The following is a 25,087-nucleotide window of genomic DNA, read 5'->3' as shown; positions in this document are numbered from 1 at the left end:
CCTCATCCACACACACAATTCCCTCCACAACACCGGCCCAACCTACCTCAATGAAAGAGTAAACTTCGACACTCCCACACGCAACCTCCGATCAGCCGAGCCCGCCCTAGCCACAGTCCCCCGCATCCAGCACACCACCACAAGAGCCAGGTCTTTCTCCTACCTCGCCCCCAAAACCTGGAACACCCTCCCCACCGACCTTCGCAAAACCAAAGACCTACTAGTCTTCAGAAAGAGCCTCAAGACTTGGCTGTTCGACCAGTGACCCTCCCTGGCCGGAACTACCCGCCCCCCAGCACCTTGAGACCCTCACGGGTGAGTAGCGCGCACTACAAATTTCTTTGATTGATTGATTGATTGATTGACTCTACTCTATTCAACATTAGGGTTGGACTTTGGAGGGGAAAGATTTACTATTCCCACTCCAGTCTGTACAAAAGTACAGATAACGTTGGACTTTGGAGGGATTAGATATAGTATTCCTACTTCAATCTGTGCAACTGCAGGGAGAGTGATGGACTTCAGAGGGATTAAACGTACTATTCCCACTACTGGCTGTGTGACAGTAAGGAAAGTGTTGGGCTTTGGAGGGGTATAATACACTATTCCCACTCTAGTCTATGATTATTAATACATTTATAATTAATTATTACTCAACTATTACTTAATTAACTTACCATTCTATACCCAAACTAACCCAGCAACACACACCTATAGATGACTAAAAATATAATTATTACACAATTTAAATAATTATTCATCATTTAAATATTTAAAATGAATTCATACTTAGTTGTTAAATAAGTATTACTTAATTACCTTCTCACCCTATACCAAGCAACCTGCCATGACACTATAAATTACTATTAGCAATTGAATTAAAAATAATAAATCAATTAAAATTACAAACTATATTCAAAAATATTTTTAACAACAATAATAACAAATAAAATTGAAATATGAACCAAAACGAATAAACAATTACAAAACAATATTTTTGAAAACTATATTAATGAAAATGATGTTAACAACAAAGATATTCTTGGAAATTACATTACATACCCAAAAATTGATATTCTTTGCAACAATATTTCTCCATTAAAATATTTTTGTGTCACAATATTTGTTCCAATATTTTTGCAGTTCGCTATTTAAAACTCAGTATGTTGTCTAAATACCTTTGGGCTTGGCAAAAGGTCTATTTTGCAAGGTCTATATGACAGTTTAAACATGCACACTCAAGCTTTGCAAGGGCAGGCTTTAGACATGTTTAAAGGTCTAGGGCTAGTTAAGTGGGTGGCACAATCAGTGCTGCAGGACCATTAGTGGCATTTAATTTACAGGACCTGGGCACATGTAGTGCCAATTTATTAGGAACGTTTAAATAAATTGAATATGCCAAATGGGAATGCACCAATATTACCATGTTTAGACCAGAGAGCACAGGCATTTTAGTACTGGTTATCAGTGGTAAAGTGCACAGCTAAGATAAACAAAAATGAATTCAGCAAAAATAGGAGTAGGAAGGAAAAAACGTTTGAGGATGACTATGCAGAAAGGGCCAGGTAGAAAGTGTACCAATATAAATATATAAGCGAGGGTAACTACCATCATTCAGGAAGCAGAAGAAGGGAAAATCACACTTTTTCAAGAGCCACCTGGATTGCTGAACTGTTTTATGTATTGTATCAAATTTGCTTTTGGAAAAAGTCACCCAAATATATTTTTTCATTTAAATCCCAAGTGACAGGTGTAAGTTAAATGAACGAGAAAAACTATCAAGCTCTAGTTACCAGTCACCGAGTCTTTATATTACACATACACTCTCTACACTATGTTACACACACTGATGTCTGCTTTGTTAAGGAGTAAACTCTTTATTACAATGGAGGGCCAAACCGCAAAACATTTTTGACTGGCACTGTGACATGTCCTTGGTGGCAAGTAAGGCCGCAAGCAGCTTTTACCAATGTATTATTAAAAAAAGCTGTTTGGCAGGCGGTAATGTGTGGCAAGAATATTTTTTGGATTAAATTTTTTTGTAGGAAAGTGTTGTTTTTAGTGCTGCATTAGTTCAATTTGTTATTGTTGTGTCATATTGTGGTTGTACTGTTGCATTCATTTTTTACTATTGTTTTGCCCCGAGTTACGTTTTTGTTGTGTTAGTATTTTCAAGTTCCACTCAGTAGCAATCATTTACCACTGTTTAAAGTAATAAAATATTGTTGCTTCTGCTCATCAACCAGAAATCGCCTTGATGCGATCACAAAATATTTTGACTTGTGGTATTTCATGTCGTTGGTTGCATGTCAAGGCAGTACTTGGTGCAAACACTGCTTTCCACCATATTATGAAAGTAGCTGGTATTGTGCGACAAGAATGAAGTTTGATTAGTGCCATTTTGTTGTGGTGGTTAATCTGTTCCATTGTTTTCTGTGCTGTGTCATTGCAAAAAAGTGTTGCGTGATATTGTAACTTTTGTATTCCAGTGCTAACCCTATGTGATCCAGCCCCTGTACTTCAGGAGGAGAAAAGGACAAGGGAGAGAGACGAAATGAGGAGTCAGGGAAAGAGGGGGTTAATTAGTAGAATCTAAACAGACCTTTAAACTGGTGCGAGAGATACTTGAGATATATATTTCCTTTGTCAATTTTTCCTTAACTGATAGCTTGCTATGAGTCACGAGAAGGAGAACACGCTACACCCTTCAGATCAGATAACATGTTAATTTAGTGGAAAATTAAAAAAAACAGAAATAAAATCATCAACTAAGAGGGTTATTTTATGGGGTGACCCGTGAAAGTGACATGGGGCAGAATATGAAAAAGAAAATAAAGTGATGGGAAAAAGTAGAAAAGAAACTGAGAGAAGAAAGGTTGAGCTCAAACAGTTGTTCAGCAAACACACCTCATATGCATTTTTTTAAAGCTCACATTCTCTGAGTTTCATCCCTCTGCCCATCTTTTTGCACTTACTATCCCATCTCTGCCCTCATTATCTCCATTTCTGGGCAATCACTTTCTGTTCTTCTTCCTTGGGCACCCCATAATTGTCAATATCGAAACATGTCAGTTACAATGCATGGTGTTCAGTATCGAATTTTCTTTTGATTATGAAACAAAGTGTGGTACTTTAAATTTCGGAACCACACTGGAGGCATGGCCCTATCATGCCGATTTTAGTATCAGAGAGCCGCAAATGGCAAATACGATATGTACGAGTGTTTTTATGATACTGCATATTGATCCCATTTTAGAACGATAGCCATTTATGTGATTGCCCTCACATAGGCCAATGTCTAATGCTGAAAACAAGTCTGAAGGACACGTACACCTTTGCTGACTCCTCTGTGACCTGGGTAAGCTGACTCCACTGCCTGAAGCCAAACCTGTTCAGCCAGTTTCTTTCCCAGTGGCCGAATGAGATTAGTATCAAGGCACAACACATCATAAAACCTTTCATCACACACAAACCATGCCTAATCTTACACACACCTGTCCCTGTTTCTTTCTTTATGACTTGCTTTACAAGGAGGAGGTGCCCGTTTATATTGGGAGTCCGTCAATATCTGATGAAAGTACTAAGCCTTGTCGGGTAATTGATTGAGGGCTGGACAAACTGAAATATGGGCTTGTCATCATAAACCTGCTATTTCTTTGTAGTGAAAATATGTGAATGGTCAACTGTAATCCTGTTAAAACCCCAAAGGCTACTCACATGTTGCCTTTCTAGCTTTTCTCATTTGTTTAGGAATGTGACTGGTACAGCCCCCTTGCATGCCTAGGGCATAATAAATGATATAAAAGGTCTGAGCTAAGACCATTTCTGGAGACTGCCTCTTTCAGTTGCTATAGGTCAGCTTCTGGGAGACGTAGTCTCACTCATTTGAGTTTAATAAAGATGTCTTTTCATATTTCAGCTTCTTTGCCAAGTTCTTTGTTATATTACCCTGAGAATGAAAATCTCTAGTACTTCAAAAGGAAAGGCTGCACTGTGTTTAGACGGGTGCCTTAGCTACTGTAAAAAGTAATATAACGTTATAATACTTGGGAGCTTGCAATCCCTGGACCTCATTTACAAGCAGCCTGCGCTGCTGGTGTGTCACTTTTTTTGATGCACTGGCGGCGCAGGCTACAGTGCCATATTTTTGCCACACAAAGCCACCTTGTGTGGATTTTCAGGGCCTTGTAAATATGCCCCCCTTTCATGCATTACTCTGCATAAAAGGGGCATTCCATTGGTGTTGCTGTGGGTGTTCCCACGCAACACACAGGGAATCTGATGCATTCCCAAATTTACAAGGTTTCAGAAACCTCGGGATGCGTCACTTTCCTCCGCCACCCCAGTGGTAGCGGAAGGGTGGCGCAACGGGCAGAAATTACGTCAGAGACCCCTTCGTATAGGTGCTTACCTTTCTCAGTAGCCAATCCTCCTCTGTGGGCTGATTAGGGTCTCTCCTGTGAGTTTCTCACCAGATAACAAATGCAAGAGCTCACCAGAGTTCCTCTGCACTTCCCTCTTCGACTTCTGCCAAGCATCGACCGCTGACTGCTCCAGGACGCCTGCATAACCGCAACAAAGTAGCAAGAAGACTACCAGCAACATTGTAGCACCTCATCCTGCTGGCTTTCTCGACAGTTTCCTGGTGGTGCATGCTCTGAGGGCTGTCTGCCTTCACCCTGCACTGGAAGCCAAGAAGAAATCTCCCGTGGGTCGACGGAATCTTCCCCCTGCTAACACAGGCACCAAACTTCTGCATCACCGGTCCTCTGGGTCCCCTCTCATCCTGACGAGCATGGTCCCTGGAACACAGGAGCTGGGTCCAAGTGTCTTTGACGGTCCAGTGGCCCTTCTGTGCAAATTGGGTGGAGGTAAGTCCTTGCCTTCCCACGCCAGACAGTAATCCTGTGTACTGCGTGAACTGCAGCTGCTCAGGGCTTCAGTGCACTTTTACAAGACTTCCTTTGTGCACTGCCTAGCCCGGTCCCCAGCAATCCGTCCTGCATTGCCCAACTCGCTGAGTTGGACTCCAGTGTCGTGGGACCCTCTTTTGTGACTCTAAGTCAACTGTTGTCCTCAGATCTTCTAAGTGCCTGTTCAGGTGCTTCTGAGGGTGCTGCTTGCTTCTTCGAGGGCTCTCTGTGTTGCTGAGCGCCCCCTCTGTCTCCTCCTCCAAGGGGCGACCTCCTGGTCCTTCCTGGGCCCTGGCAGCACCCAAAACCTTCAACCACGACTCTTGCAGCTAGCAAGGCTTGTTTGCGGTCTTTCTGCGTGGAAACAAATCTGCATCCTCCAGATGCTGTGGGACATCTTCTGACCAAAGGAGAAGTACCTGGCACCTTCTGTTCTTGCAGAATCTTTGGCTTCTTCCACCCAGAGGCAGCCCTTTTGCACCTTCATCCGGGGTTTAGAGGGCTCCTTCCCCCCCCCCCCCCCCGGACACTTGCGTGACTCTTGGACCTGGTCCCCTTCCTTTACAGGTCCTCAGGTCCAGGAATCCATCCTCAGTGTTTTTCAGTCGGTTGTTGTCCTTGCAGAATCCCCTATCTCGACTTTACTGTCTTTCTGGGGTAGTAGGGTAACTTTACTCCTACTTTTCAGGGTCTTGGGGTGGGGTATCTTGGACACCCTTAGTGTTTTCTTACACTCCCAGCGACCTTCTACACGCTACACTAGGCCTGGGGTCCATTCGTGGTTCGCATTCTACTTTTGGAGTATATGGCCCTTAGGCCTATTTCTCCCTATTGCATTCTATTGTGATTCTACATTGTTTGCACTGCTTTTCTAACTGTTACTTACCTGATTTTGGTTTGTGTGCATATATTTTGCATATATTACTCACCTCCGAAGGGAGTATATCCTCTGAGATACTTTTGGCATATTGTCACTAAAATAAAGTACCTTTATTTTTAGTAACTCTGAGTATTGTGTTTTCTTAAGATATAGTGCTCTATGATATAAGTGGTATAGTAGGAGCTTTGCATGTCTCCTAGTACAGCCTAAGCTGCTCTGCTATAGCTACCTCTATCAGCCTAAGCTGCTAGAACACCTCTAATCTACTAATAAGGGATAAAAGGACCTGGCACAAAGTGTAAGTACCACAAGGTACCCACTATAAGCCAGCCCAGCCTCCTACACCTACACTTGTCAATATACTCCAGAGTCTTAGACCACGCAGGGTCCGTACATCACCAACAACCGTGTGGTCAATTTATTTATTTTTATTTTTTTTAAGCACAAAGCGCCACATACATGTGAAGTTCGACGACTTCCCTACTATCACACCTTTTAGGAGTACACACACTCCTACTAGGTCTAAACTGGAGTACTCAAACTCCCTACTCTTTACCTCACATACATCACAAACATCCTGCGATCTGCTTAAGCTTATGCAAGTGCAATTCTACAACTCTCATACTATCTCAAGTACGCCCGGAACATACCCAACCTTACTCACGAGATCCAGGATCTGGGAAAGTCATTTCTGGGCTTAAGGGAACATCATCTTTGCTACCATTGTCATTTTGGAAAAACAAAATTCAAACCTCATAAAATCTGAACAACTGTACTTAATTTTAAACTACCACCATAACCTTTTACTCACCACTTAACTAGTCCTCTAACGAAACTAACCATCAAGCTGCTACCAAAATCTGCTAGCGCGCCTTGTCCTTAGTAAGTAAACTTACAAGGGGACGCGTATAGGTCGATGAATCTTTTGGATCGCGTAGGGTATCCTAGTCAAGTATAGTGAGTAAAAGACATCCACCACAAATCAATCAAATCAACTTGAAATACCATGAACTAATCTAATCAGAAACCACCATCATTCATATGGAAGTTAGTTAGTTTGATTCCCTATTAGTTACAATTCTAATCAAAACCTTTATTCAGCGAAACCATGATTTCCAAACTTTATTAGCAACTTGAGCAATGAATTCTCAGCACTTTATTAATCTGCAACCAACTTTAAGCAAAGCATCGCAATACATGAGCAGTTGAATAATTCAGCAATATAAGTCAGTCAGTATAAGTCATCCTAAGTCCCCCTTGTCAGCCTACCTATCTCCAATTAGCATCAGCATGTGGGTCTTCATGTGAAAACAGTTTAGTCAAAAATCATTCATTTGGAAAATCTAACTAAAAGAGAAAAACATTTTAAAACAGCACAGTTGGTACCTAGAAAGAAAAAGCACTCATTAGTCAGTCAGGTTATAGCTATTTATCCAAGATAGATCAGCAGCAAGTCAGTCTTCGTCTTCAGGTCATCAGTCATCAGTTAGGCTCAGACTCACAAGGAGCAAGCCCAAGTTTCAGCACTTCAGAAAGCGTCTCCTAATCAATTTTCGCCTCTCCATTCTGATCTTTCTTCTTATGTCATGACTTTTCATTAGGGTCTCTCAGTCCGTCCCACAATTTGCCCACTGGTCACCCTTATCAGGGATTATGACTCTAACCTATAATTTTTGTTTACCACCTGTCTACGTTATTTTGAGAATCAAGTTCCATTAACATGATTGGTCCTTTAGTCGATAAGGACATCATCCGGTTCTTCAGGTAACAAAATTGTTGCTCTTAGTCTGTAGCTCCATTGTTCAAGTCCTGGGAAAGTACATTTAGCCTACTCTACACATAATTGTATTAATTTGTTCTGATCGTCTCCTGTCCGCAGGTGAGTTTGCAGATTTTTCTAGCAGTGTTCAACGGTGAACTCTGTACAGTTCAAGGACCTTTTCTCCAATTCCAATCTGCGTCACCTCATCGCGTCTCCACGTTTAAGTAGGCAATGCCCAGCGCTGACTAGGCCTCCGGAATAACTAATTAAAGAATATGGAACACCATAATTATAAATCTATATCCTCCATTATAGCATATTACTATAAAATATTAAACATTTCACATTATTTTAGTATTGTTATCACAGATAGTGACCACTCCCCATGGGCACATTTTGCGCAATACACGTTATTTTCAATTACTGTTAATCAAATGTCAAATTTTCTCATTAGTCAATATATGCAACTCATTAGCATATTCTCATATTAGCATATCTGCTGCAACAATGTCATTTCAGACACTGAAGTGATTTTATCAGTGATGTCTTAGCACATGACATGAGTGATGTAGTGTGTGAGGTCATAAGCAGTGCATGACAAGGGCACAAGTGGGCAGCAAATGCCATGCACAGACTTTGGCCATGCATGGTGAGGGATTTCCGACAGGGCCAGGTGCCCAAACCCACATGTTTGACCGCATCTGACATTCTGATGCTACAGTATGAAGAGGGCCATTTTAAGTACAGCAAACCTACTGGCAGAGGTTCAGAACACCAACATATAAAAAGTGGGCTGCATGGCTTTATGACAAGGTGAGCATGCTAACGCACATAAAGCTGAACTATTATCTTCATCATAAACTCACTGTTGGACTTGGCCCTTTCTGCAGTATCAACCCCAAATCTTTTGCCTTCATACTTCCGGTTTGTTTCTGAGTTTGTTTTTGTTGACATTGGGACTCTGTGAACTTTACAACTGCTAACTAGTGCTAAAGTGCTTGTTCACTCTCCCTAAAACATGGTAAGAATGGCTTACACCTGACTGGTATATTCAATGTACTTGTAAGTCCCTAGAACATGGTACTACATGTACCCAAGACCTGTACATTAAATGCTGCTAGTGGCTGGGCAGCACTTAGTGTGCCATCAACTTCGGAAGCCCCTTAAAGCATGTCCCAGATCTGCCCTTGCAGCCTGCATGCAGTTTTAAACTGCCAGTTTGACCTGACAAAATAAACCTTTTACAAGCCCTAAACCTTTCTTTTCAGTACATGTTAGTCACTAGTGGGGTAGGCCCCAATAGCCCTTAGAGCAGAGGGCATTGTAATTAAAAATTAAGACGTGTTCATAGATGTTATATGCCCTGGTACTGAAAAGCTCCTAAATTCCTTTTTCAATAATGGAAGGTCATGGTTGGGAGCAGGTAGACATGTCATGTTTGTACTCAAATGAATTGTAATTTAAAATCTTCCTCAATGGTAAAGTCAGATTTAAGGCCACAATTCTGAAAATGCCACATTTTCTTGCCGTAATCATTAGGGGCTAGATGTAGCAATAATTGGGTTTGCAAGTCGCAAACCCATAAGCAGGATGGTGTCCCTGACACCATCTGCGAATCGCAAGGGGGTCGCAAAGACCCACCTCATTAATATTATTGAGGTGGGTCGCAATTTGCGACCCCCTTGCGATTCGCTACACTCACAGGGATGGTGGCCTACTGGAGACAGCAGACCACCTTGTCTGTGACTGCTTTTTAATAAATCAGTTTTTTTTTGTATTGCAGCCCGTTTTCCTTAAAGGAAAACGAGTTGCAATACACTCAAGAAAATGAAACTTTTTTGTTTCCTTTTTTCAGAGCCATTTACAAAGGCGAAGGGGTCCCATTAGGACCCCTTCCCTTTTACGAATGGGTTAGCACCCATTTGACATGGGTGCTAACTGCAAATTGCTTTGCGACCACGTTCGCGGTCACAAAGCAATTCTGCATCGCATTGCGAATCGCAAATAGGAAGGGGAGCACCCCTTCCTATTAGGGAGTCGGTAACCAGGTTACCAACTCGCAAAATGGGAATGAGCATCGCGATGCGCGTTTTGCATGGTGCAAACAGCAAAATTTGCTGTTTGCACCATGCAAAACACTTTGTACATCTGGCCCTAGGTGCCTAGTGTCAGTGCCCTGCCTGGTTCAGATGACTGTGAATAGTGTAGCTGTTGGGCTTTGTGTATTCCTTACAAAGAATGAGAGTAGCCATCCTGTAAGGATGGTTGGGGCAGAGGTGCCCCCCGCACCAATTACATTTCAAAGGGCTGCCTCCAGCACACACACAAATGACCTGACCTGACACTAGCCTTTTGCCACTCTAGACATCTTGGATCCTTGGCAGGGGAGGAAAGAACTTTCCAGAACCAGATGTCAGGGTAGCAAGGATGTCACCCCCACTACAAAGTCTGGCACAAGTATACATATTGGGCCCTCAGGAGAACTCTTTAGTACACTCATTGAAGACTTCAGAAGGACTGCTTTGTGCTCCAGATGACTCCCCTGCTGCTTGAGGCCTGCCTTGTTCTCCTGAGGACTGCCCTGCTGCTATCCGAGGACTTTCTTGCTGGGTGAGGCATGTCTTACTCCCTGAAGGAGAGAGGACGATCTCCTTGAATCTAAGACTACCAGAGTGACTCCAAGGGCTCGTTGTCTGGCCTCTTCTGTATGCTATTGAACCCTGTACTTGGCCTCTGCTGAAGTGTGCCCTAACCCTCAAGTGATGCCCTTAGGTCCTGGATGATTGGAAGTGGTTGTAGAGATGCTGCTCCTGCCTAACCCAAAAATTTAGGACTTGGAAACATCCTCACTAAAAAAATGCCAGAAGGTCTGACAGAAGACTGTGACATACCTGTCACCTTAATTTGGATTCTCCTTCTCAAAGCTTTTTCCCACAATTGTTGATGGATTCACTGAAACCTTGTCCAATCCACCCCATGTATCCACACCACGCTCTATCACAGTCAGCCTTAACATCTGACTTTACCCCAGTCTCCTGCTACCAGAGTCCTGTGGATGGTGCTTTGTTATAGATTTCACTAAAACATTTAAACATTCATAACTCTGTTCTACTGTGTCACTGTGTGCTTTTGTGTCATTTTATTGATTACAAATGGTCTCTATTTTTCTAAATTGGTGTGGGATTTGTTTATGTTGTGTTTTCACTTTATTACTGTTTGTGTGGTGCATAAATACTTATCACAGTGCCTCTAAGTTAAGCCTGACTGCTGTTGTGCCAAGCTATTAGAGGGTTAAGCACAGGCTAATTTAGTGACTTTTACGGTGCACTCTGAGTAGGGGTTCCACCCCGATCAATCAATAACCCAAATTCTTGCATGGAGTGTTCCATATAAAGGAATAGTTCACCACCTAAATCCTGGTGACCACCTAAGGTTTACTGCTTCCTTTTTTGCATAATGTATGTGACACTCAAAGCCTGAAAGGGCATTGTTTAGTCTTATACTGGTTGTTTCCGTGTACCTTACTAATCCAAAGCTGTAATTCTGTGACTGGAATGGCAAAAGTCTTTTAACATTTTTTAGTTGGGCGTGGATGGTACTTGCTAATCCTATGCTTAAAGACTTTTCTGTAAGAATGACAAAATGTTTTGTAACTTTTTAGTGATCTGAAAAGAGTGTGTAATGAGGTGCACTACTTATAATAATGTGAAGGTGGTCAACAAAATGTAAGTGAAAGCTACAACTTTAGATTGTGTAGTTTAAATTGGGTTTGTATAGGGAAATAGTTTCCCTAACTATAACTTTTTTCCATTACATTTCAATGTTTGTTTTAAAATTTTAATAACAATGTGTTTCAAATTGTAAAGTCCAATGTCATCTAGTGGAGTGTTTTTATGTGGAGAGTTGTACACTACAGTAGAGGAGAGTGTTATAAAGTCTATTGTATTAGAGTGGAGTGGAGTGGTGTAACATACAGTGTAGTAAAGTGTTATATAGTGTAGTGACATGCTGTCTTATCTAGGTCAAGTTTTGTCAAGTGAAGCAACGAGTTATGTAGTGGACTACCATGTCATACAGTAGAGTAGGGTGTCAAAGGCTGTCATAGAGTAGAATAGAGTGGAGTAGGGTGAAGTAGAGTGCAGTAGAGTGGAGCATCATTGATTGGAGTGTCGTGGAGTAAAATGGAGCAGGGTGTCATGGAGTGGAGTGCCATGTCATATAGTGTAGTGGCGTATCATAGAGAGGAGTACAATGGTGTATCATTGAGTGTCATACAGTGTGGTACAGTGGCGTAGAGTGGAGGGCCATACAGTGGAGTAGAGTGTCATAGAGTGGCATGGAGCGTAGTACAATGTTGTAGTGTGGTTTTGCATACAGTGCAGTAGAGTGTCAGACAGTGGAGTAGAGTAGAGCAGAGTATGGTACAGTGGCATAGGATGGGATAAAGTGTAGTACAGTGGAGTATAGTGGAGTGGAGTAGACTGGAGTGAGGTAGCATAGAATGGGGTATCAATGTCATGGAGTGGAGTGGCATTTCACAGATTATAGTGGGGTGTAGTGCAGTATAGTGGAGTGGTGCAGCATACAGTCTAGTAAAGTGTCATAAATCGGTGAACGTCATGAGTGATGTCATCAATGATGTCACAGAGCATGTCATGAGTGATGCCATATATGACTTGTAAGCAGTGCATGGCGGGGGCTCATGTTATAGTGAGCACTACTAACTATAATTGGTGAATATCTGTGTTTTCTTTAGTTCAAAACGTTTATGTTGACACTGACAAATTCACCTAACTATAGCTTTACTTTACCCTTTATTTTTTAATTGAATTTATAAGATTTTAGCTTATTTTGTTTTGATGCTATGATAATTTGAGACATGATGTTTGCAATAAGCAGATTGAGCAAAAGCAACCTTTGATGAATCCAGATGGTCCCCCACAGTGCCTTATTGAAGGATCATACATTTATGATTCCATATGATGCCCCATAGTGCCTTATCAAGGATCACACCTTTATTGTAAAGGTCCATCTGATTGCACAAGGAACACCATTTCTGTAAGTGGGATACTTGAGATGTATCATAAATATGTGAGGATTGCATCACTTTAACATTGGATCCTGAAAGTAGAGCATTTGTTTGTAAATTATATTGTTGATGAAAGATTATCTACTGTTCGCAACTTCCAAATGCCACTGTGTATATTACCCAATGTGCTGAGTGCATTTCCTATATTTACTGGCTGAACTGTGACCTATGATTCCATTATAAGGTGGCAGATTTTTGTTTTTACTCATGATACTGAGCATTGTCGACAATTCATTTTCACTGTTAAGTTTTGTAGAGCAGTGTGGTGGATTTAAAACCTGTGAAGTGTATGCATTTCCTGACACATGATCAAGGAGACAGGGTCTCCGAAATGCTTCAGGCTTATATTTTTGCCATACAACTTAAATAAATCACGGCTGGCAAGGAAGATTGAACTACAGTTGTAGAGTCTGTGTTTTGATATGTGTCTGTGTGTGTATATATACCCACTTTATGGTTAGGAAATAGAATTAAAAATAACATAGAAATTAACATAAAAAACAAAAGTTACAAGGACGTTATAGTTAGGGCTCACATTTTAAATGTACAAAACCATAGAAATTCTGCAGTTATAGTTACAGTTATTTCTAACTCTGGTGTGCAGCCAGTCCCTGTGGCCAGCTCCCCTATAAGCACCCAACCCTGCACCATGCACGTGCGTGACGGAGGTTGGCGCAGGGCCTGGCCAAATCTAAATACGGCGCCACACATGACAAAAGGGCTTTGGAGCCTAAAGGGGGCAACATAAAAAAATATAGATATATTTATATTATATATATATACATTTTATCCTTACACATCCCATTAAAATGTTCTTTGTTTCCTACTTCATTAACTCCTCGGTCCCATTAATTTTGGACTCCAAATATATATATATATATATATATATATATATATATATATATATATATATATATTTTACTAGCGTCCTTGGGCTTATCATGGCCCTCGCAAAATACCTGACCTTGGAAACATGATGATAAACGACTTCTTGCCCGATGACTACTGATATCACCAGACCAAAATACTTTACCTAAATCACCATATGGACATCAGTGGATCATATGACTTTGTCCAGCCTCTCGTATGCAAATTACCTATACCTACATTTCTGGTGTGTTGCCTCCTTACCATCAAGGCATGACCACATCACCTCCCTATCTGGGTCCTGGTGCATTTTTAAACGTGTGGCTATTGATACACACTAATAAGTGTTTTGAGCACATTGCATTTCTTGTCAGTTATGATCCCACTCACTTTGATTCTTTTTTATGTCACGCCTCTCATAATGTGCACAACTTTCGACCCAAGTGTTCCCGGACCACTGGAGTTTATTATTATATCTTTTTTCTTGTTATCCAGTTTACTCGTTCACCCTTTCCTTTCTTGAATCTGGCGCACTGGGATGTTCAACAGAACACTTTCCCCTGCTGCTCAATACCCATTCTTTTTCCTTCCTCTAACACCTTCACCTTCCCTTCATGTTCCCATTCTATATCTTTCTCACTTTACTCTCATCTGAGTTTCTAAAATCAATTTTTTAAACACTACCCTATTTTTGACTGTACCATTCAATGTTTATGATTTCTGACCCAGCCTTGAAAAAGTCCTTTGGACGAAAAACGTGTTGGCTGTTTGATGAATGTTTCGGCTGTTTGCTGAATGTACCTGTTCCAGAAGGGATAGATTTCATCATTCAGAACACTTTTGTTTGAACTTTGGACTCTTCTTTCCACTTTGGAATGTACCTTTGGACTACTTCCTGGAGTGCCGTGGTATTTCTTCAATTGAGCTTCTAGCACAGTTCAATTTTTCTATTGATCAGTGCACTACAACACCCGTGGTGTTTGGGTGTTACACTGGGCTGGCACCCACAAGAATCCTAGTGACTCTAACCTACTAGTCATTCATCTGAATGCAGATGTGCGAATACCAAGCATTAACCACCGTTCTGTTTCAATGTTATAAAAGATGTTATGAGTGTTGTAATATCTGGGGTATTTAGCAGTGCATAGAGAGGGTGCAAGTTATAGTTATCTTAGGTCACCCCCTGCATTTCTTTCACTGTTTGCCGTGGGTGGGTGGTGGCTGCCGGGGCAGCGAGTGGCCACTTGACCCCCCCACATATTCTGAAAAAAGCCCTGAGGATGTGGCGGTCCCTGCGGCAGGAATAAGCCTAGGAGGGGGCCCTGTGTGCCCCTCCCTTCTTTTTTTTAAACATGCCATGGGACCTGTCCCACCCAGGGGCTTCATAAACACAGGTGTGGGTGGCCGTTTTTTTTTTTTTTTTTTTAATTCACCGGATCCATAGTAAATTGCACCAAAAGGTTTTTTAAAAATGCATTTTTGCCCTGAGGGGTTACCTCTGGGATGCCAGCACCAGAGATAAGGGGTCTGCACCCAGTCACAGACCCACTCAGCCACTGACGCACCTACTCACAGACCCAATCAGACACTAATGAACCCACTCAGAAACCCACTCAGACTCTCATGCACCAACTCACAGACCCACTCACAGACCCACTCAGACACTGACAGACCCACTCAGACCCTCAGGTATCCACTCACAGAACCACTCAGACCTCACACACCCACTTTCACACCCAGACACTCTCATACCCAGAGACACCCTCTCACACCTATTCTCACCTGAAGAGAGACAGACTGTTTGGCTGTACATGGGGCGGATTGGGTGGTTCTGGGGGTTGGCTGTAGGGCCTGGGTACAGGCTAGGCCCTGAGGCCAAACCCTGTCGTGCACAGCCTAAGGGTGTACATGGTGCGGGTCGGTGATTATCAGGGGTTGCCTTAAAGGCCTGGCCACAGGATGTGCGCATTGTGGGGTTGGATTGTTATGGTGTTGGCCGCATGGCAGGCCCAGCGGCCAACCGTGTGCGCCAGTGGTTGGATTAATATATATAGTAATGAAAATTACTATACATTAAAAAACACAGGAATGCACAAAAAAAACTAAAGGTTACAGAGACGTTATAGTTAGGAAACAGAGCAAAACAACGTAGAAATGAACTTAAAGAACTAAAGGTTACAGGAATGCTATAGTTAGGCTCACATTTGAAACGTACAATACCACAGATATTTACCTGTTAGAGTTATCTCAAGTAACTATAACTCATGCCTCAAGATAACTATACCTCGCGCCCTCCCCATGCACTGCTAATTTGTCCACAAATTACTCACTCATGACACCCATAATATCAATGTAATATTTTCATTGCGGGAGCCTATAACCTTTGTTTTTTAAGTGAATTTCTATGGTTTTTTAAAAATTATGTTTCCTACCTATAATGTCCCGTAACATTTGTTTTTTGTCAGTGATTTTACATATAAAAAAAAAATATATATATATATATATATATATATATATATATATATATATATATATATATATATATATATATATATATGTCAAACAGCTCTTGCAGAAGGCGGAGTTTTCATCTGTTTCCCACTCGCCTTCCCCATGCACTGCTAATACCCCCAGATCTTACAGCAATCATGACATCTTTTATAACATCATTGATAATATCACTGTAACATTTGATGTAAAACTATTCATAAGAAACCTTTGCATGACAGAGGCATGAGTTATTGTTGCTTGAAATAACTAGAACTAGAACTGGTGATTTTCTAATGTTTTGTACAAGTAAATTCAGAGCCTAACTACAATGCCCTGTAACCTTTGTGTTTTTAATTGAATATATACATACACATATATATATATATATATATATATATATATATATATATATATATATATATATATATATATATTATAATGTATATGTATATATGTATGTGTGAATGTAACTGAAAAATACTTGCAATTTTTGTTGCAAACCCATGTGTGGTAAAGGCATATGCATTGTAAAATTTTCTATGCTAAAGATTCATGCATTATAATGGTTGCGTCCTAATGGTATTGTATGGTTCCGGCCACATAGTAAAGATCATTTCCCACCTAATAAAATGCATCCAGTGTCCAGCTCCTCAGTGTTGCACAGGCATATGTGTATGTGTCCCAGAAAGGAGCCAGATTTGTTCTTAGGATAATGGGGCAGATATGTGTGTGTCTGTAGCAAAAAGGAAATATTCTTCTGGTTGAGTTTCCTCTAAAATTTATCATTTTTTGTGTGAAATATGATGAGTTCACACACAATCAATCAATCAATCAAGGATTTATAGACCGCACTAATCACCCGTTAGGGTCTCAAGGCGCTGGGGGGAGTTACTGGTCGTAGAGCCATGTCTTGAGGCGTTTCCTGAATGTCAAGAGGTCTTTGTTCTGGCGAAGGTGGAGCATTGGCTGGGAAGGGGAGGAGGGAGATCGGCCGGTAGTTCTTGGGGTCATCTGGGTCTGCCTTTGGTTACTTTAGCAGGGTGTTGATTTCTGCGTGCTTCCATCTTTCTGGGAAAGTGGCTGACTTGAAGGAGATGTTGATGGTTTTGCAGAGGTGGGGGGCGATGATGATGTTTGCCTTATTGAAGATATTGTGTGGGCAGGGGTCTGATGGTGATCTGGAGTGGATGGAGGCCATGGTGGTGGCGGTGTCCTCTATGTTGATGGGGGTCCAGGTGTTGAGGAGGTGGGTGTTGCTTGGAGCGTTGGGTTCTTGGGTGTTTGTAGTCAGCTGGGGGTCTGGGGTTTGAAGCTATTGTGAATTTCTTCTATCTTTCGACGGAAGTGGGTTGCCAGTGAGTTGCAGAACTCCTGTGATGGCAGGGGTTCGTTGGAGCAGGTCCTGGGGGTGGAGAGCTCATTGACGATGCCGAAGAGCTCTTTACTGTTGTGAGCGTTGGCGTTGATGCGATTTTTGAAGTGGGTCCTTTTGGTGGTGCGGATCAGTTGGTGATGTTTGCGTAGGGCATCCTTGAAAGCGATGTGGTTGGAGTTGTGGTAGGGTCATGGTGCCAGACATCATTATTTATGACTCACCCATCAATAACAGGTTATTGTTCTTTCCCAGTCAAAAAGTAGCTGCGCCAGCATAATGCCTCCATGCTTCACAGCAAAGACACTTCAGTACCACCCTTTCCATCCTATCAACTTTTCCCTATGACATCTCGTTCTGTGTATTGCCTTCAGTAGCTGTATGATCTGTAAGAGAAAGTAAGTAAAAGAATGCACCAGGGAACATGATAGATGTTAAAGGAACGAGCATTATTAAATAATTAGTAAATAATATGCAGGCTAAAGGACCATCTGTACAAAGCTGTTGAGCTGTCACAAACGACTAAATTTGCAGTTTGAGACTGATAACTGGTCTTGTACCATGTACCAACCCTATTTTGCACATCTGTAACCTGTTACCAACTTGCAAATCAGAGTTCGCAACTCGCTGTTAGGAAGGGGCATATCAAGGGCATCCCTTTCTAACAGAGAGTCGCAAGGGGATGTATGATTGTTTTGCGACTGGGAATGCGGTCGCAAAACAATCGCCATTACTAACAGTTTCAAATTGGTGTTAACTCATTCGCAAACACGAAGGGGTCTCCAAGGGACCCCTTACCCTTTGTGAATGGGGTGCCAAAAAATTTTCAGAGCAGAAAGTGGTCACACGGACCACTGCCTACTTTGAAAAAATGAAAAGAAAGCTTTTAATTTTGTTTTGCTGCATTCTGTTTTCCTTTAAGGAAAACGGTCTGCATTTAAAAGGAAATTGCTTCATTTAAAAAGCAATCTGCTAACCCCAGCAGGCCACCATCCCTGTGATTGAAGCCATTCAGAATGGGTTGCAAATTGCGACCTGCCTCATGAATATTGATGAGGCATGTCCCTTGCGACTCATTTGCGAATCGCAAACAGTGTTGAAGACACTGTTGTACATTACGGATTGCGACTTGCTATTTGCGAATTGCTAAAATTCACAAAATGTGAGTTGAAACCCATAGTGATTGTACATCTGGCCCGAAGTCTTTATCCATTAAGAATAAAGGTGGTGTGCACTAGGTACGAATGTGCTAAAAGACTTTTAATAGTGGTAGGAAGGTGGGCACTGACTTTATGCAACTAGTCTTTAATTTTACATTGAAATTGATGTACTAATAGACTGCATCATAAAATCTTTAGTTGGAAGGGGTCTCTCAATGACCTGTTAATGAATTTTATTAGGCAGGGCGTTATTTGCGACTCCAGTAATTGGCCACAAATACAGGGATGGTAGCTTGTAGGAAAGAGTAGACCATCGTCCCGTGTTTGCATTCCTAAATGGGAAATGTTTATTTTTTTAAAGAAGTATGTGTTCCTTGCACTAACAGGCAAACGGGAAGGTGGAAATATAGTGAGGGGAGTGGTGTTGATTATAAAACAGCTGTGAATGAAAAGTAAATTTTCCTTCTCTGTTTTCAGGATTTACCCACATGTACTCGCCTAGATTAAAATTGAAGACAGCCAGAAAAGCGATTCTGCTTTTATTCATGCAGTGAAAGGTAGTAATATGCTAAGCCTCATGAATCACTAGAGAGGTGGTGTGAATGAGGATGGGACTTGCTGTGTATAGATAGCATCAGGCACACTTTCGGAAACCATTGTTGGTGTCATCACGAGTGTCAGAAATGCTGTAAAATTCACCAGAGAGATAGAAGGATAGAGAGGAAACAGGTTATCCAATGCATAGAGTGATCTTAGCTTGAGCTGGGCGGTGGAATTGTCAGCAGTGTTAGAGGTACCTGTGAGGTGCAGAAAGACGGAAAGGCAAAGTAGCATGCCTGTGAAATTTTATTGGAAAAAATGGTAGAGCAAAAGTTAGGAATCAGTTGAGTACTTTGTGGATAGTGAATATGCAAAGTGTGGAGTGGGTTTACCTGACTAAACAGGTCTCACCCCAGTGAATGACAGAGTGAGGGAGGTACTGTATTTCTCTGCTCTGTTTTATCGCATACATGTCCACACTGATATGTTAGCATGATTTTTCTTTTTTCGCCGTCTTTTTTCCATTATTTACCATCTTTCATCTGACATCTGATTTGCTTTTCTAGGTGCTGCTTTTTCTTTTTCCTTCTTTGACATATGTCCACACACTCTTAAACAATGCATCTTTTCACTCTGTTCTATTATGTATTTTCTTCTTGGTTTAATGATCTGCCTTTTCTCCCTCTTGGAATTCAGGTTCAGGAATTCAGGTTGCATTCTCCTAGCCACTGGCCTGATTTCCTGAATAATGTTTTCGTCATCTCAAGCCATGTCAAGACAAAGCATAACTCAAGTGAAAACACAAATGAAGTAGAGGCCAAAAACTAGCATAATCTAAATTAATTAATACGGTTTAATGCACAGAGCCCGCATCAGGCATGCGCTGTTTAACAGTGCATGATTCTAGAAATCGGTTAATTCTAGGTGAACAGGTATATGGCTTCTAACACATGACTGAAAGCATTGCAGAATGATATATAGAGTGTAAATTATAGCTACTTGCCTTTCCTTCCCAGGCTCCTGTACACTATGACATCAGCAACAGGAAATGGCATTTTTGTAGTCACTCAGTTTATTCCAGCTGTAAACCCCATCCCTGGCCCGCACAGGTCAGTCATGGCTGAACTGCCACCGTTTCTGCAGACATACATGACGGGGGAACCGAAGGCACTGGGGGTAAGTACAATTTTTTACCATTTGCTTTCTCAAATTCATGATAAAGAAAATTAAAGTAATCCCATTATATTCCTTGCGTTTTTCATATAGATCGGAATTATCTTAGTGTTAATAATTCAGTCAGTAGAATTAATATTCTTAATAGATAGACTCTCATTAGTGATAATTACCCACTGAAATGTGTTAAATGGTGTGTAATTGCAAAGCGCTCAGTGCGAAAAGCGTAGGCAACCACAGATGAGATACAAGGCTATTGATGGGTTAACAAGTCAGAAACCCAGGCACTTTTATTACCTTTCTTATTACATTATTTAAACCAACCACGAGTCCCCATGTCATGGGTTCCGCTCTAGGAGGGCACCTTCAACTCCTTGGTGACATGGGCTCGTCCATATCATGAACATAATATTCCTTGATGAGTCAGGTGAGAGAGATCAATCATTTGCTGCTAACCAAGGCTCTCTCCTTAAGCATCCCTTAGGAGACACTGATATTTCAGAACGAATGCTGTGCAGGGAATCCATCATCAACCGCGCATCCTCGGTCCTAGGAGGTGTTCTCCTCTTCAGCATGTAACAGTTTTCTGATGCAATGACAGAGATAGCCATTTGGAGGCAGTCATTGTCAATCGTGGCTTCAGTGATCTCCGTAAGGTATATGAGTAGCGGTCTAGATCGTTCCACCACCAGTCAAACATACTCTTTTGTTTCATTAACCTCCAACCTGGCATGCCTTGAGAGGTGGCCCGTGGGATTCAGGGTTCCAGGCTGTGAATCAGCACTCTTGCAATTGTAAGATCCACTTTTCAATCCTTGGCGGGTGCTTCGAGGACAAACCCATAAACAATTGGATCAACGGCCTATGGCCCGTGTGAACGGCTGACCATAGAGATAGATGTGAATGTGATGGCAGCCCCAGTGCACAGCAATGGCCTCCTTTTCAATATAGGAGCAGTGCTGTTCAGTCTCACTTAATGCACAGCTTTTGTACACCATTGGATCCCAGTCTCCATTGTTTTGTCTTTGGGATAGCACTGCTCCAAATCTAGTTGGGCTCGCATCAATGACAAATCTTACTCTTGGTTGCTAGACTAAGGTGGTGTCTGCTGACAAGGCCTGTTTTATTGCTTGAAATACCTTTTCCTTTTCAGGTCCCCAACTCCAGATGGTGTTGGTCTTGGTTAGTTCCCTTAGTGTTGCTGTGAGATCAGGTATGTAATGAAACATCCACAGTATGTGACCATGTCTAGAAGCCTCTGAACCCTGATGACTATGGTGGGAGCCAGTGCCAACTGGATGTCATTCACTTTCAATGGGTCTGGCATTACTCAGGTGTGGGAAAAACAATATCCGAAGAAGACCAGCTTTTTCTTGAAGAAGGTGTAATTTTCTCGGTTAAATGTGAGGCCGTTTACCCTCATCTGTTGAATCGTTGCTCTCAGGTGGTCCAGGAGTTCTTCCAACATGGGCCATGCATGTACCAAGATGCCATCGCTGATGTTGAGGACCCTCTTAAGTCCAGCCAGCACACCCCTGATTGTGTCCTGAAACACTTTGGCTGCACTTGATACTTCAAAACTGAATAGTTTTTACATCCTCAGGCCTAGATGAGTAGAAAAGGTGGTGATGGCCTGAGACTAACATCAACTGCTGGTGTCCGACTCACGGATCGATCTTGGAGAACCACCTGGATCAGCTTACTTCAGCCACTATGTCATCCACAGTGAGTGTTAGGTGTTGTTCGTGTTGGATGGCCCTGTTGGGCTCATCTTCCACTTTAAGCCTGAGATGGAAGGCCACTCTGTGGTGTTTCAGGGTGACCAATTGGACAGAATGTTTAATGTGCAGGTGCACAAGGTGATCTTTGAGTCACTCTATGCTTTCAAAGGTACAAACTCAGTCACCAGACCCTCCACACTTTCCTGATGCACACTGAAGGTGAAAGCAGCGAGGTGGGGGCGTTCCTCGGTCCGGCAGCTTAACAGATTGCCCAAACACTCTTGGGTGGTATACGCTTTGGTGCAAGTGGAGTGAGCTTCATGGGTGATTTCAGTCAAGAATACTCTGGACAGTTGTAGGGGAGTTGTTGACCCATATGTGAATGCCTGTGTGAAAGTGGGGGCAGAACTGGTTGGGTAGGGAGTGTCTTTAGCACCGATTTTAATGGATGGCACGGTATCAATCAGCGCTTGTACTTGATGACCAGCAATAACTATGTTGCATTTTGGAATTAATTTTCTAGAATGTCCACCAGGCCGCATTCCATGTATGATGTGCACAGCCCCTTCGATATCATTATTGTCCAAGTCCTCTTCATTTTCGGGAGCGAGCGGCATGTGCATGGCGTTGATGGGTCTCGACTTGGGTCCTCGCTGGGAAATTGAGGATCAACATACCTTTTCAAAGTGGTTCAGCTTGTGGGTTAGGCTTGGATTGGGTCTTCTTCCTTTCAGCTGGCCCTGTTGTGACTCCATTGACCAGTTCTGTCTTTACTTGATGTTGCAGTGCTGTCTCCAGGTGCTCCCAGAACTTGACTGATAGGCACCCTTGGGTGAACTGAGCCTGGATTTCATCATGTACATCAGGTAGCATGCAGGTGCTAGCCAGATCCTTCAGGTGTTCGTAGAACGCATCTACTGATTCGTTGGGTAGTTTTTGAGCTTGGCGCGAGAAGAAACACTTGTAGTCCGGGTTAGCCAGTGGCTTGGAATGTGTATTCAGGGCCTGCGTCAGTGACCTATATGTGAATGGTGGACCTGTTTCAGAGATGGACTTTCCCAGCTTGTGAATGGCAGCATCACCCACGTGCAGAAGCATGGGACACGACCGGTCATTGTCTAGTGATGTGGCTGCAAAGTATGTCTCTAGGTGCTCAACCAAGTCCTTCCATCTTGTGGCTTGATCAGATGGGGACCCATCGAGCATGAATGGCTCTATGGGTGCTACAGACATCATGTTAACAGATCCTGTGCTTTTGACTCCGGCATTGCATTACATGTTGGGGTTTGAGGCTGACTACAATGTGTACTTGTAGCGTGATTGTGAGTGGACAGACACGTTCTCTTCTCCCCACTGACCACTGATTTCAGGAATGCCACAGACACAGTGCTCCACAGGAGCTGCAGAATATATTTGTTCTGGCAGGCAGGCACACGAAAACCAGGTAGGAGGTGACTAGATGAGGTTCAGTGGCAGCATGCATGTGAGAAAAAAAAGTAGGGTCTATTAGGGAGGAGGCACAGCATCAGTAGACATGTGATCACACACTGACCTTCACACCAGTGGAAACTGTGAAAAAAGGGTGGATTACCCAATCCTGGAGTGTATTTATCCCCTAGGCAGGTGGAGGATGCAGGCAGGCACTTTGTTGTGCCCGATAAGGCTAGGCAGACATGTGGATCCCTGGCTGGGCTGGCAGGGGTTGAAGTGTCACTGGTGTGCCTCTAGAGGCAGCAGAAGGCCGCTGCCGAGTCAGAAGCCGGTTCAGCAGGCTTCGGAGCAGATTTCCGTTGTGTTGGGAAGCTGATAGCGCAGCAGTGAGCCACTTTCTGCGGGAGCCACATTCCTGTGTGCAGGAGCTGTGGTTCACTCAGTAGCTCGTGGGTGGGGGGGCTATAGAAGTGTAGGCAGCCACAAGGCATGCAGCGGCCTCCAGGGTGAAACCGCTGGGTCAGATGAGAGAGGCGGTGGGAACAGGACCTCCTTCTTTTCAAGTTGTTAAATTGTGTGTAACTCCAAGGCGGGACGAGTGACAAGTGTAGGTGAGCACAGATGAGGCCCAAGGCTGTAGTTGGTTTAACTTGCCACGAGGTCAGAAACCCGGGCACTTTTATTACCTTTTCTTATTACGTCATTTGAACCATCCCTGAGTCTCCTTGTCATGGGTTCCACTCTAGGAACGCCCCTTCTACTCCGTGGTGACATAGGCTTGTCCATATGATGAACATAACACAATGCTTCCGCTCTATAGTCTGCTATAGTATTAAAGTCTAAACTCTGGTATGCACCACTGTGCAAATGCATGGATGGCATTGTCTGACAATATTGAGCAAAAAGCTGTTAAGGTTCCATGAAACTTGACAGCCACATGGTTTTATTTTTGGCAACAACATGGACCCTGCAGAAAAGAGGAAAACTGTTTTGAGGTGTAGCCTCTATCATATAATAATTCTCCTATGCATCCTTTGTCCTCAACTGGGCTCACCACTTCTCCACATTTGTAGCATTTCTCTTGATTCCTTCACCGCACCCTATTCCAATTAATCTACCCATTTTGATTGCAATATGTCTGTTTTTTTTGTGCTCACACAAACACAATCAGTTTCTCTTTCGCTTAGTATGTAACACCACCAGCACATAGCACCTTCACTGTTGTGGTCCTTTTTTCCCCTAGTTGCTTTGACTGTGACCAACTGTATGTGAGCAAAAATAATCACAAGTAATGCCCTCTGCAACTTCCGCTGATATTATTCTCCAAAGCGCTTCCTTCAAAATGTAATTTACAGCTCACAAGAACATCTGCATACCCACAGTCCTTTCTACTATAGCTGCAATACTCAAATATAATTTTGTCAAACTTTGTCTTTGGCTTACCGTCCAGACCAGAGGGAGATGGGGTACGGCCTCGGTTCTTGCAAGTCCGTCTCTGGCCGAGGTAGGGGCAACCCCTTCCTGTAACCACGGTGCTGTTGACAGTTATACGCCACTACAGTCAGTGCCCTCCAGAAGTCCCTGAGGAAAAAACCTGTGGGGAAAAAACCTCCAGATGGGAACTCCGTGGAAGAAAGGAGGATGCAAAGAAAAAATCAGGATCTTGAAACCAGGAAAAAACAGGAAAAA

General features: G+C 42.6%; 1 protein-coding gene across 1 annotated transcript in view; it reads left to right on the top strand.

Annotated features, from left to right (window-relative positions):
* LOC138282652 (membrane-spanning 4-domains subfamily A member 15-like) overlaps nt 1-25,087 on the top strand; it is a 189,578-nt gene that overhangs the window by 22,548 nt on the left and 141,943 nt on the right. Inside the window, exon 2 of the mRNA XM_069220452.1 lies at nt 20,090-20,249. Within this exon, the coding sequence (XP_069076553.1) occupies nt 20,103-20,249 (147 nt within the window). The 5' untranslated portion in view covers nt 20,090-20,102. The remainder of the gene's footprint in view (nt 1-20,089; nt 20,250-25,087) is intronic.

This window comes from Pleurodeles waltl, chromosome 2_2 (genome assembly GCF_031143425.1).
Source record: "Pleurodeles waltl isolate 20211129_DDA chromosome 2_2, aPleWal1.hap1.20221129, whole genome shotgun sequence".
In the NCBI taxonomy this organism is placed as follows: Eukaryota; Metazoa; Chordata; class Amphibia; order Caudata; family Salamandridae; genus Pleurodeles; species Pleurodeles waltl.
The sequence above is the reverse complement of the archived record's forward strand: the minus strand, read 5'-3'. Positions and strand labels throughout refer to the sequence as shown.